At 46.5% G+C, this 12,200-nt stretch overlaps 1 protein-coding gene across 1 annotated transcript in view; it reads left to right on the forward strand.

The window, feature by feature from the left end:
* The window catches only part of ncanb (neurocan b), a 241,287-nt gene that overhangs the window by 129,301 nt on the left and 99,786 nt on the right, over positions 1–12,200 (forward strand). Inside the window, exon 7 of the mRNA XM_059638556.1 lies at positions 3,636–4,775. Within this exon, the coding sequence (XP_059494539.1) occupies positions 3,636–4,775 (1,140 nt within the window). The remainder of the gene's footprint in view (positions 1–3,635; positions 4,776–12,200) is intronic.

Consider the following 12,200-nt stretch of genomic DNA (forward strand, 5'->3'; position numbering starts at 1 on the left):
ATAAAGCAGGAAATCTCAGACCAGTCAGTCGAACCTCAGTGGACTATGTCCCACGCCAGTATATCCTTTCTTTAACTATGTGGGCCAACACTGTACACATTACTGCAAGTATGGCTTCACCAAGACCTTATACAGTTGGACAAGACTTCCCTATTTTTAAACTTTGAACCCCTTCTAACAAAGGACAAAATATCATTACCTTGTAATTACTCGTTGCTCTTGTATACTAACTTATTATTTGGAAACAGAGCAGGCTTGATGGGCTGAATGGTCTATTCTCATTGATATTTCTCATGTTATTATGTGGCAGAAGCCATGAATTTGCCATGTTAAGCCAAGAAACGATGCACTCCATTTCTGGGACTCAGGTTAAGCGTTAGTCACGCCAGTGTGTGACTGGCCAAGAATGGGTAAAAACAACAGGTTCCCTTCCCTAAAGAACATTGGGTGAACTATTAGAGTTTTCTTTGACAATCCAACAAACCAGAGCTGTGTTTACCATGATAATAAAGTGTGAATCTGGATGAACACAGCAGGCCAAGCAGCATCTCAGGAGCACAAAAGCTGACGTTTCGGGCCTAGACCCTGATGAAGGGTCTAGGCCCGAAACGTCAGTTTTTGTGCTCCTGAGATGCTGCTTGGCCTGCTGTGTTCGTCCAGATTCACACTTTATTATCTTGGATTCTCCAGCATCTGCAGTTCCCATTATCTCTGTGTTTACCATGCTTCCTTCTGTTAGTAATGTACTGTAAAAGTCATGAAGATGGGCCTAATGAAATAACTGATTCCTGATGGACGTAGCTGTCTGTGAGAGCCGATGTTTTCAAGCAAGGAGTGGAAGAGATTGGTGAAAAGGTGCCTTCAAAGTTGACATTAGGAATGCTTTTAAGACTGATGTTTGCAATTTTGATACACTCTGCTGAAGACTGTATTTGATGTATGTTAAAGCCACTGACAACTGCAATAGTAGGGGTTAGACAAAGTTATTGAGAACCCCATTTTAGCTCAGAAAGTACTTACATTTATATCGCGCCTTCCATGACCACTGGGCATCTCATAGTGCTTTCCAATGAATGAGGTATGTTTGAACTGCAGTTACTGTTGTAATATGGGAAATGCAGCGACCAATTGCATATGGCAAAGGTCTGACAAGCAGCAGCGTAAGAATCTATTTTTGTGATGTTGATTGAAGAATAAATATTGACCAGAGCACCAGGGAGAACTTCCCTGCTCCTCCTTGCAATAGACCTTGGGATCTTTCTCGAACTTTTGAGAGAGCAGACAGAACCTCAGTGTACCCTCAGCCAGACTGGGGGTATCATGGTGGGTTAAGGCAGTAAAACTGAGAAGTGTGAACAGTCCTAGATAATAAAATGTGAGGCTGGATGAACACAGCAGGCCAAGCAGCATCTCAGGAGCACAAAAGCTGACGTTTCGGGCCTAGACCCTTCATCAGAGAGGGGGATGGGGGGAGGGAACTGGAATAAATAGGGAGAGAGGGGGAGGCGGACCGAAGATGGAGAGAAAAGAAGATAGGTGGAGAGAGTGTAGGTGGGGAGGTAGGGAGGGGATAGGTCAGTCCAGGGAAGACGGACAGGTCAAGGAGGTGGGATGAGGTTAGTAGGTAGCTGGGGGTGCGGCTTGGGGTGGGAGGAAGGGATGGGTGAGAGGAAGAACCGGTTAGGGAGGCAGAGACAGGTTGGACTGGTTTTGGGATGCAGTGGGTGGGGGGGAAGAGCTGGGCTGGTTTTATCTCTGTGAACAGTCCTTTCTGAAATTGCTGTTTCCCAATGTTAACTAGTTTTTTCCAGCTGATGATGGGTCAGCTGATCCAAACTGGCATTCGGAGAAGAGTCAGCACAGGTCTCATTTCATAATTGGGATCTAATCTAGTTGTAAGCCAGAGTGACACTTGGTAAGGGAACTATTCCTCCTCCTTCATCCAGGTCCAACCCACAGGAAAGGGATCTTGGGTCAGAAGAGTTTTGATTGTCTCTCAAGGTGTTTTTGCAAGTGTCACAGGGAGGCCTTTGGTTGGGTTTTCTTGCACACCACTTCCTTAACTAATGCCTGAGCCCCTAAATCCTCTCTAACAAAGTGTGAAGCTGAATGAACACAGCAGGCCAAGCAGCATCTCAGGAGCACAAAATCTGACGTTTCGGGCCTAGACCTTTCATCAGAAAAGGTGGATGGGGAGAGGGTTCTGAAATAAATAGGGAGAGAGGGGGAGGTGGACCGAAGATGGATAGAGGAGAAGATAGGTAGAGAGGAGAGTATGGGTGGGGAGGTACAGAGGCGATAGGTCAGTCTGGGGAGGACGGACAGGTCAAGGAAGCGGGATGAGGTTAGTAGGTGGGAAATGGAGGTGCGGCTTGAGGTAGGAGGAGGGGATAGGTGAGAGGAAGAACAGGTTAGGGAGGCAGGAATGAACTGGGCTGGTTTTGTGATGCAGTGGGGGGAGGGGACGAGCTGGGCTGGTTTTGGGATGCAGTGGGGGAAGGGGAGAAGCAAATGTTCACCTGCACATCTGCCAATGTGGTATACAGTATCCACTGTACCCGGTGTGGCTTCCTCTACATTGGGGAAACCAAACGGAGGCTTGGGGACTGCTTTGCAGAACACCTCCGCTCGGTTCGCAATAAACAACTGCACCTCCCAGCTGCGAACCATTTTAACTCACCCTCCCATTCCTTAGACGACATGTCCATCATGGGCCTCCTGCAGTGCCACAATGATGCCACCCGCAGGTTACAGGAACAGCAACTCATATTCCGCTTGGGGACCCTGCAGCCCAACGGTATCAATGTGGACTTCACAAGCTTCAAAATCTCCCCGCCCCTGACTGTATCCCAAAACCAGCCCAGCTCATCTCCTCCCCCCACTGCATCCCAAAACCAGTCCAGTTCGTCCTTGCCTCCCTAACCTGTTCTTCCTCTCACCTATCCCCTCATCCCGCCTCAAGCTGCACCTCCATTTCCTACCTACTAAACTCATCCCGCCTCATTGACCTGTCCATCCTCCCAAGACTGACCTATCCCCTCCCTACCTCCCCACCTATATTCTCCTCTCCACCTATCTTCTCCTCTATCCATCTTCGGTCTGCCTCCCCCTCTCTCCCTATTTATTTCAGAACCCTCTCCCCATCCCCCTCTCTGATGAAGGGTCTAGGCCCGAAACATCAGCTTTTGTGCTCCTAAGATGCTGCTTGGCCTGCTATGTTCATCCAGCTTCACACTTTGTTATCTCAGATTCTCCAGCATCTGCAGTTCCCATCACCCCTAAATCCTCTGCTCCCTGACCACTATCACAAGGGGAGAATAGAGTCACCAAATCTGAAGTGGCCCCTTATTTACCATTCCTAGCTGACCACTTGTCAATTAGATGGTCAGCTGCCGAGCCAGGCTCAACTGGAATGGCCAAAATGTAAGGAGCTGTAGCCTGATTGAAAAGACACAGTGTCTGTCCAGATTTCCCTTGGTCCTCCACACTTTACAAAGTGCTTCTGGGATCATGGTTGTCCTCCTCTAACCTCTCCCTCACTTACAAAGTCAGAGCATAGATTCCAGAGTCATGCACCTTTCTCCTGAAGCTGTAGAAGTTAACACATTGTCTTTTCTTGTTGAATTCCTAATTAGCTGGTGATGTACAGCCATCCACAAAGGAGAGGATGTATCTTAAAGGAGCTTCTGCATTGGCAAATTCAGAGCTACAGATTCCACAACTATCCATGGAACAAGGAGGAAGTGGAAGCTCAAACACAGCAGCACCTATTTCGGGCAAGCTGTCCCTCAAAGAATGGTCCTTACTCTCTGGGACTGAACTCACTGAGCTGTCAAAGCCAGTGGAGGAACCACCATCCCACAATCTCGCTGTCACACAACAGACGGTGCAGCAACATCTGGAACAACACACCCTAACACCTGATACAGAACAGCACCACTTCTCTGAAAATGGCTCCTCACTCTCCACTGTCCCAGAGGAGCACAACTCAAGTCCAATTGCCTCCGGCAATTTACCCCCAGTCAACAGCAGGAACTCTTCAGGGAGTCTGTCCGATGTGTTAAAGGAGCTGGACATTTATGAGGGAAGTGGGCTGGATTACAGTGGTGACCACGTTGACAACTCAACCAGGGCATTGTTCTTGGCCAGAGATGGAAGCCCAACCGTGACATCTGAGGGGCCGAAAGAGGAAGAATCTCATAACTCCAGTGACCTAATCTTAGAAAGCCTTACTCTCGTCGCGCCTGAAACTATAACCATCACATTAAATCCAAAAGAGAAAACCAGTGCCACACAAGGTCAAAGATCTGAAAGAGAACCAACGCAGGAGCCAGCGTCTATTACTCTTAGCAGAACACCTCCTGGCATTTCAACGCCTTCAGCTTCTACTGATTCGGATGGATTCAGGCCGCAACCTGTGACGATGAGTTTATCGGCTAAAGATGTGAAATTGGACATTGTTGTTATTGGTGAATCCAATGAACTGCCTCCACTGGGGCAAGAAACTATGGCCAAAAATGAGCTTGACAGTGACTGGGAGTTCTTGGGGAAACAATTCTTGAAAAGCAAGGCTACTCAAGTGATGACTATTGACCTTTCCAACCAGCAACTTGATAATCTACCCAACGTTGAACATGAAACGATCAGAAGCATTATTAAAGGCCCCACAGTAGTTACAGAGCAAGTCTTAACCAGTGCATCACAAGAGCCATCGCATATTCCAACTCCTTCCTTCATTGCAACTGAACCAAAAGCATGGCCACAAGTTGCCAAAGGTAAGCACAAACTTGATCATCCATTTGTTGTTTGTTCTACTTGTTTCCTTTGATATCGTTCAACTCTGGCCAAGAATGAGTGGAATAAGGGACCTTGGTCAGAGATAGTAAGAACTGCCGATGCTGGAGTCAGGGATAACACAGTGTGGAACTGGAGGAACACAGCAGGCCAGGCAGCATCGGAGGTGCAGGAAATGATTTTCTGAAGAAGGTCCTTGACCCGAAGCGTCAACTTTCCTGCTCCTCTGATGCTGCTTGGCCTGCTGTGCTCATCCAGCTCCTCACTCTGCTATCTTACTACTTATTGATGACTTTCATAACAGCTTAGAAAATAATGAATCATTAATTAGCATGAATATTAGAAAAGGCTTGGAGTGCAATTTATTGTGTGCATACATTGTCTTCAAATGAGTTTGTCTTTAAGGATACCGTGTGTGGTGTGAATAATATTGTGGTTCTGCCTGTCAGTTATTCTACTGAGAGTTTACAAGCCCTGTACACAGATGTCAATTGATCTGCTGTACTGTCTGCTTCATAACCTGTAATGTGTTTTACTGTTGTTAATGAACTAACGTACACAGTCAATCAATCCCAGGCAATTGATTAAATAGAACTTTAGCATGAAGATGGCATAATTTACACTTTGGGGAGCAGTAGTAGCATCCTTCTCTCTGGTCTAGGCTCAAGTTCTATCTCCATCAGAGGTATATCTCTGAATATGTTCATTAAAAATGTCTGAACTTTGGGTGGAATTGGCATTTGGGCGCAGTTGGAATTGTAGTGGCCCTCAGGGTCTTCAAGATATTAACAGGAAAAGTCACGGTATGCAAAGATAAACTATTTCCACTGGTTGGGAATTGTAGAGCTAGGGAGCATTGTCTGACAGTTAGGGCCTGACCATTCAGGAGAGATGTTAGGAAGCACTTCTAAACATGAAGGGTGGTAGAGATTTGGAATTCTCTTCCACAAATTGCAGTTAATGCTGGATCAGTTGTTAGTTTTAAATCTGAGGTAGATACATTTTTGTTGTTATGGGCCTAAGGCAGGTAGATTGAGTTAGATCAGCTATGATATCATTAAATGGTAGAACAGGCTTGAGGGGCTGAATGGCCTACTCCTGTTCCTGTGTTCCTTTCTGTTTTTATATGTACTTGATGTGCACTAGGCAATATTATTGTGTGGAAATGTGACCAATAATCTGCATTTATATAGACAACACTGTGTGGAGCTGGAGGAACACAGCAGGCCAGGCAGCATCAGAGAAGCAGGAAAGTTGATGTTTCAGGCCAGGACCCCCCTTCTGAATATATGTTGGAGTTAGAATCACTACTCATGCTGATGAATGAATACAGATCTCCAGGTCAGATTCCCTGAGTGAAGGATAGCTCCCCAGTAGCACTGTAGCTGTCGTTATGTAGGAAACAGGCAACCATTTAGTACACAGCAAGCTCTCTCAAACCACAATGACTTTAAAGGTTGATTTAGTGATTGATGTTTTCAGTCAGGGAATTTGGCCTGGGGCTGTGTATTCATCCACCTGCTTGAACAGTGGTTTTAACACCAATATACTTTCTCAAACACACACCGATCAGGAGTCTCTCCCATTCTCACTTTCGCATATAACGGAGGTTGATTGTCAAACTGTTTGGCCAACCCTCCTTTCTTCCCAGGGCCATTCTGTTCTGCAGCTGGACTCAAACCCAGAACATCTGGCTGTGAGGCAGGGACATTACTGACTGCAACACAAGAGCATCTCCTGGCAGCTGATGTGACCTTTTTGATTTTTAAGGATCCACAAAATCTTTGTGGGGTACACCAGTGAGACAGGCGGCCTCTGTCCTATCTCACAGTGACGGCGTTGGAGGTCTCCTTTTGGTATTCATAGAATCCCGACAGTCCAGAAAGAGGCCATTCAGCCAATCGAATATGCACTGAACCTCTGAAAAGCATTTTGTCCAGACCAAGCCCATGACTCCATTTCTTGTAACCCTGCATTTACCATGGTCAATGCTCCTAGCCTGCACATTTTGGGACACTACAGGTCAATTTAGCATGGCCAATCCACCTAACCAGCACATAGAACCATTGAGGCTTACAGCATGGAAACAGTCCCTTTGGCCCAACTTCTTCAGTTTTCACAATTAATCTCACCTCCTTTTGTCTGTGTCCCCTATACCTCCATGCCTATCCCATCTATGTACCTATTCAAATGTTTCTTAACTGATGTTGTACTCTCCTCCATCGCTACCTCTGGTAGCCCGTTCCAGGCACTCACCACCCTCTGTGCGTGAAACAGTTGTCCCTCTGAACCCTTTTGTATCTCTCCCCTCAAACCTATGCCCTCTAGTTTTATACTTTGCTGCCTTGGGGAAAAGCCATTGGAGAGTGGGAGGAAACCTACTCAGACACGGGGAGAACGTACAAACTCCACACGGGCAGTGTCCCGAGGGTGGATTCGAACAGGGGTCCCTGCCACCGTGAGGCAGCAGTCCTAACCACTGAGCCACCATGCTGGCCAGTCTTGGTAGTCCCCACACCTTTCTTAATTGGACAGGGCTCCCAGAGGGAGCCTTCTTGCAAAGCAGCCTCTGGACCTCAATGAGGCATATGTGGGTGAGAAACCCACTTTCCCTCCGAGAATCGGGATCAGGACCTGGGAACACACTCTGAGCCTTCTTGAATTCAATTACATACTGGCGCTTTCTGACTCTCTAAGACATGTTGCAGCGGCTTACCACCCTTCTTTGCTGTAATCCAAAAATAGTCACCCATTGGTGCATCTGTTACTTTTACAGCAAGTAGCAAAGGCTAAGAGTATCTTGTCAATCACAAGTACGTTCCTGAGCTTGTCTGAAAAGAGAGGCCTGCACATACACTTACATTTTAAAATCACACAAATGATTGCATTTCAATAAACAATTGAGTCACGGCACCTCGAAATTCTACTCAGATTGCTGTGTTGTCAGAGTTTGATTTTTTTCCAGTGCAGGCCAGCAAATGAATCCAAAAATCAATTGTTAACAAATTGATTTATGATAAGCTTATAGCTGGCAGAGATGCCCTTTCATTTGTGCGTGTTACTCAGTCAGGGAGCTCTCTCTGGGACTGGGCTTGCATCGCGGAGGCAGCAAATAGAAATTGGGTTTATTTAGTCCTGACTTGGAAATATATCGCCGTTCCTTCACTGTTGCTGGGTGGCAATTCTGGAATTCCCTCTCCAGTGGCACTGTAGGTCAACCCACAGCAGAACGACTGCGGCGGTTCCAGAAGGCAGCTCCCCACCACCTTCTCAAGGGCAACTAGGGACGGGCAAGAAATGCTGGTCCTAGTCAATGACACCCACATCCCACAAAATGAATAGGAAAAATGAATTTACTGGTCAGAGGCCCGCCTTAATGGTGTGGGAATGCGGATAAAAGTTAAGGATTTTCACCACAGTGATCCTTACGTTGGCATGGAAGCAGGTTCCTTGCTGTATAAATGGCATTGGAAATGTTGTTGCAGCACAGCCCTGCAGAGCTCCTGCCAGTGGGTGGCACAGTGGCTCAGTGGTCAGCATTGTTGCCTCACAGCATCAGGGTCCTGGGTTCGATCCCATCCTTGGGTGACTGTTTATGTGGAGTTTGTACATTCCCCAGGTGTCCGTATGGGTTTCTCAGTCATGCTGATCGTTAAACAATCCATGTTTAAAAACTCATCTATTTCACTAATAGCCATTGAAGAAGGAAATCTATCCATTCTTACCCGGGGTAGTGTACTGGCTCAGTGGTTAGCACTACTGCCTCACCACACCAGGGACTGGGGTTCAATCCCACCCTTGGGTGACTGTATGTGTGGAGCTTGTGCATTTTCCCTGTATGGGCTTGCTCCAATTTCCTCCCATAGCCCAGAGATCGGCAGGTTAGCCATGCTTAAATCGCCCTTCATGTCCAGGAGTATAGAGGCTAGGTGTGTAGCCATGGGAAATGCAGAGTCCTGGGGATGGGGGTGCACTTGGATGGGATGCTCTTCAGAAGGGTAGTATGGACCTGATGGACCAAATGGCCAGCTTCCACACTGTAGGGATTCTATGATTCTATAAGATCTTCCAGCACCAGGTGGTCGGTCGACTGCAGTACAGGGTATTGAACTGAGAACCCACACATCCCTGAACACTACAGGCAATTTAGCATGGCTGATCCGCCGAGCCTGCACATCTTTGGACTGTGGGAGGAAACTGGAGCTCCTGGAGGAAACCCATGCAGACACTGGGAGAACATGCAAACTCCACACAGGCAGTTACCCAAGGGTGGAATCGAACCTGGGTCCCTGGTGCAGTGAGCCTCAGTGCTAACCACTGAGCCACCGTGCCGCTCCAATGAAGTGATGTTATTCTACTCCACTTGGAATTTATAGTGTCCGGTCCATTATGGTGAGTAGTATCATTTCTGGTTTTGATCTGTATGGGCTTGTGTATGGGGTCCAATTCTATATGTTTGTTGATTGCATCATGGGTGGAGAACCATGCCTCCAGGAATTTCCACGCTTGTCTATGCTTGGCTTGGGCCACTACAGTTACCTGGTCCCTTACAACGATTAAAGATCCCGTTCCCACCACAAGCAGAATGAACGTGGTTTACAAATACCATGCAATGACTGCCACAAACATTATATCAGACAGACAGGAAGGAAACTAGCCATCAGAATGCACAAACATCAGCTAGCAGCAAAGCAGCATAACAAACTCTCCTTAATATCGGTACTCTCAGACAATGTAAGCCATCAGTTTAACTGGGCCAGCGTAACCATAGCAGTCCAAGCCAAACATAGACACGCACGGGAATTCCTAGGGGCATGGTTCTCCACATATAATACAATCAACAAACATTTCGAATTGGACCCCTTATGCAAACCCGTACAGATCAAAACCAGCAATGATGGTGCTCACCATAACAGACCAGACAGTATAAATTCCAAGTGGAGTAGAATAACATCACTTCGTCGGAGGCTCCACTGATGATGTTACCCAGCATGGTGATGAAACATCTGAACAAGAACAAGCCAGCTCGGCGAGCAAGGCAACAGCTTCATTTTTTAAAAAACTCTGATAAAGACAGAAACAGAAAAGACAGCCAGGCCACCAGTTTGAGAAGTGGGAAGGACAAAGGGATGCCTGGGCAGGCATGTCTGGAATGTTACGCCACTCCTGGGGTGCCCTCCGACTGAGTTGGGAATTCGAGACCAACCACCAAAACACTGGTTGGTTGTAGAGTCATAGAGATCTATGACACGGAAAGATGCCCTTCAGCCCATTGTGCTCATGCCAGGCAAAAACAGCCACTAACTATTCTAACAGAGATAATGGGAGCTGCAGATGCTGGAGAATCCGAGATAACAAGGTGTGGAGCTGGGGGACAACCACAGAAACAGACCCTTTGGCCCAACTCGTCCATGCCAACCAGGCTTCCTAAACTGAACTAATCCCATTTGCCAGCATTTGGCTGATATCCCTCTAAACCCTTCCTATTCCTGTAACAGTCCGAAGATCTTTTTAATGTTGTAACTGAATGCATCTCTACCACTTCTGCTGGCAGCTTGTTCCGTACAGGCGTCACCATTTGTGTGAAAAAGTTGCCCCCTACTCACCGACCCCCCTCCCCACCGCCCCGCCACCCTGCTCTCACCTTAAACCTCTGTCCTCTAGTGTTGGATTCCCCTACCCTGGGAAGAAAACCTTATCCATGCCCCTCATGACTTTATAAACCTCTATACGGTCACCGCCTCAACCTCTTATGCTTCAGGGAAAACATTCTCTGCCTGTACAACCTCTCTGTATAACTCAAATCCTCCAGACTTACAAATCTTTGCTGCATCCTCTCCAGTTTGATAACACCCTTCCAATAGAAACAGGTCATAAAGCTACCTTTACTTTGGCTCTGAATGAACCTGATTGCCTCCTTTCTCTGTGGGCCCTGGAAACATTTCCCCTGACAGTGGCCTTTGCCAGGTACAGCGGCTGTAATTAAACACAATGTCCTGCATGCCTCTTTTGAGAATCACTGAACCCCTTGCCACCCCTTCTGCCATCCTCTGTTCCTGTCTAGAGGGAGTTGGAAGTATGAGGCTGCAAAAGTTTGGCTCTTGATCTCAGTCTACTGATCCTTCCCTGCCAGTGAGTAGGTATGTGGCCATCAGCTCGCCAGTGGGCCAGCCTTAGCCATGAGGCATGTTCTACCGTAATTTGTGGGCCTTGGCTATTCTGTACTACGGTTTGCAGAAGGAGAGGTGCAGAGAAGTGGAAAGAGAAAATTCAAAAGCCAGGGTCATTTTTTTTACATGTCTATTACTCTTTGAACTTTACTTCTAACCATCACTTCTCATGAACCAAAGCCAACCAACATTGCCTCCTGATTGAAACCCCTCACCAAATGATTTTCCACAATAAAGTGAAGTCAATCATGACATGAAGCAGAAGAATTCACAGTAAATCACATGTAGTGGGATCATGGTTCAAATCTGTAAATGTAGTTAAAAACCCAGTAAGGGAGCGGAGTGATAAATGGCACAGCTATAATCCTAAATTTACAGAAAGGAAATGAGACAATGCCAGACATAAATCTGCCTTTGTCCTTTCCACAACCTAGATCTTGAACAGGAGATTCTCAGTTGTCAAGCACTTTTAAGCCCTTCATGTTTAACAAATTAAGACATTATCGTTGAAAGAGAAATGGCTTAATCTTCAAATATGAAATCAAACGACTCCATTTCCTTAATAATTAATTTTCTGTTGGGCTTTCTAGAGAAAGGGATTTAATAGGCTTAACTGACACACAGGGTAAATGACAGCCTCACATCATCAATTTATTCAACTCTTTTTCTCTGGATGAGTTGTTGACTCCAGCATTTGAAAATTCCTAAAAAGAACAAAAAATGTACAGGATTGGAAAGGTTAGGGATCTGTCCAGTATCCACGGGAAACCCACATACCTTTAGAATGTGCATTAGATGCAGTATACAACCCTACAAACAGTCTTGAGATGGAATACCCTGAGGCCTTGTTCATTGTACCTGGTGCCTTTAACCAGACCAGTCTCATGAATGTGCTCCCAAAATAACGTCAACATGTCTCCTGTCTGACCAGGAGGCCGAACATCCTTGACCATTGCTATTCAACCATTAAAGATGCCTACCGCTCCATTCACCAGCCTCCTTTTGGGAAATCAGGCCACAAAGATGTGTTCCTCTTATGCTCACAAACAGGAATTGAAGCATGAGGACCCAGTACAGAAAGTAGTGCAGTGTTGGTCTGAGGCAACGGAATGGTTTCCACGGGATGGCTTAGAGTAAGGGGATTGGTCCATATTCAAGATCTCAGCGGCCAGCCTAAACAAGTATTCCGTTACCATTGCAAACTTCGTTAGTAAGTTGGTAGATGACTGCATGCGA

This window comes from Stegostoma tigrinum, chromosome 30, assembly GCF_030684315.1.
Source record: "Stegostoma tigrinum isolate sSteTig4 chromosome 30, sSteTig4.hap1, whole genome shotgun sequence".
NCBI classification, from domain to species: domain Eukaryota; kingdom Metazoa; phylum Chordata; class Chondrichthyes; order Orectolobiformes; family Stegostomatidae; genus Stegostoma; species Stegostoma tigrinum.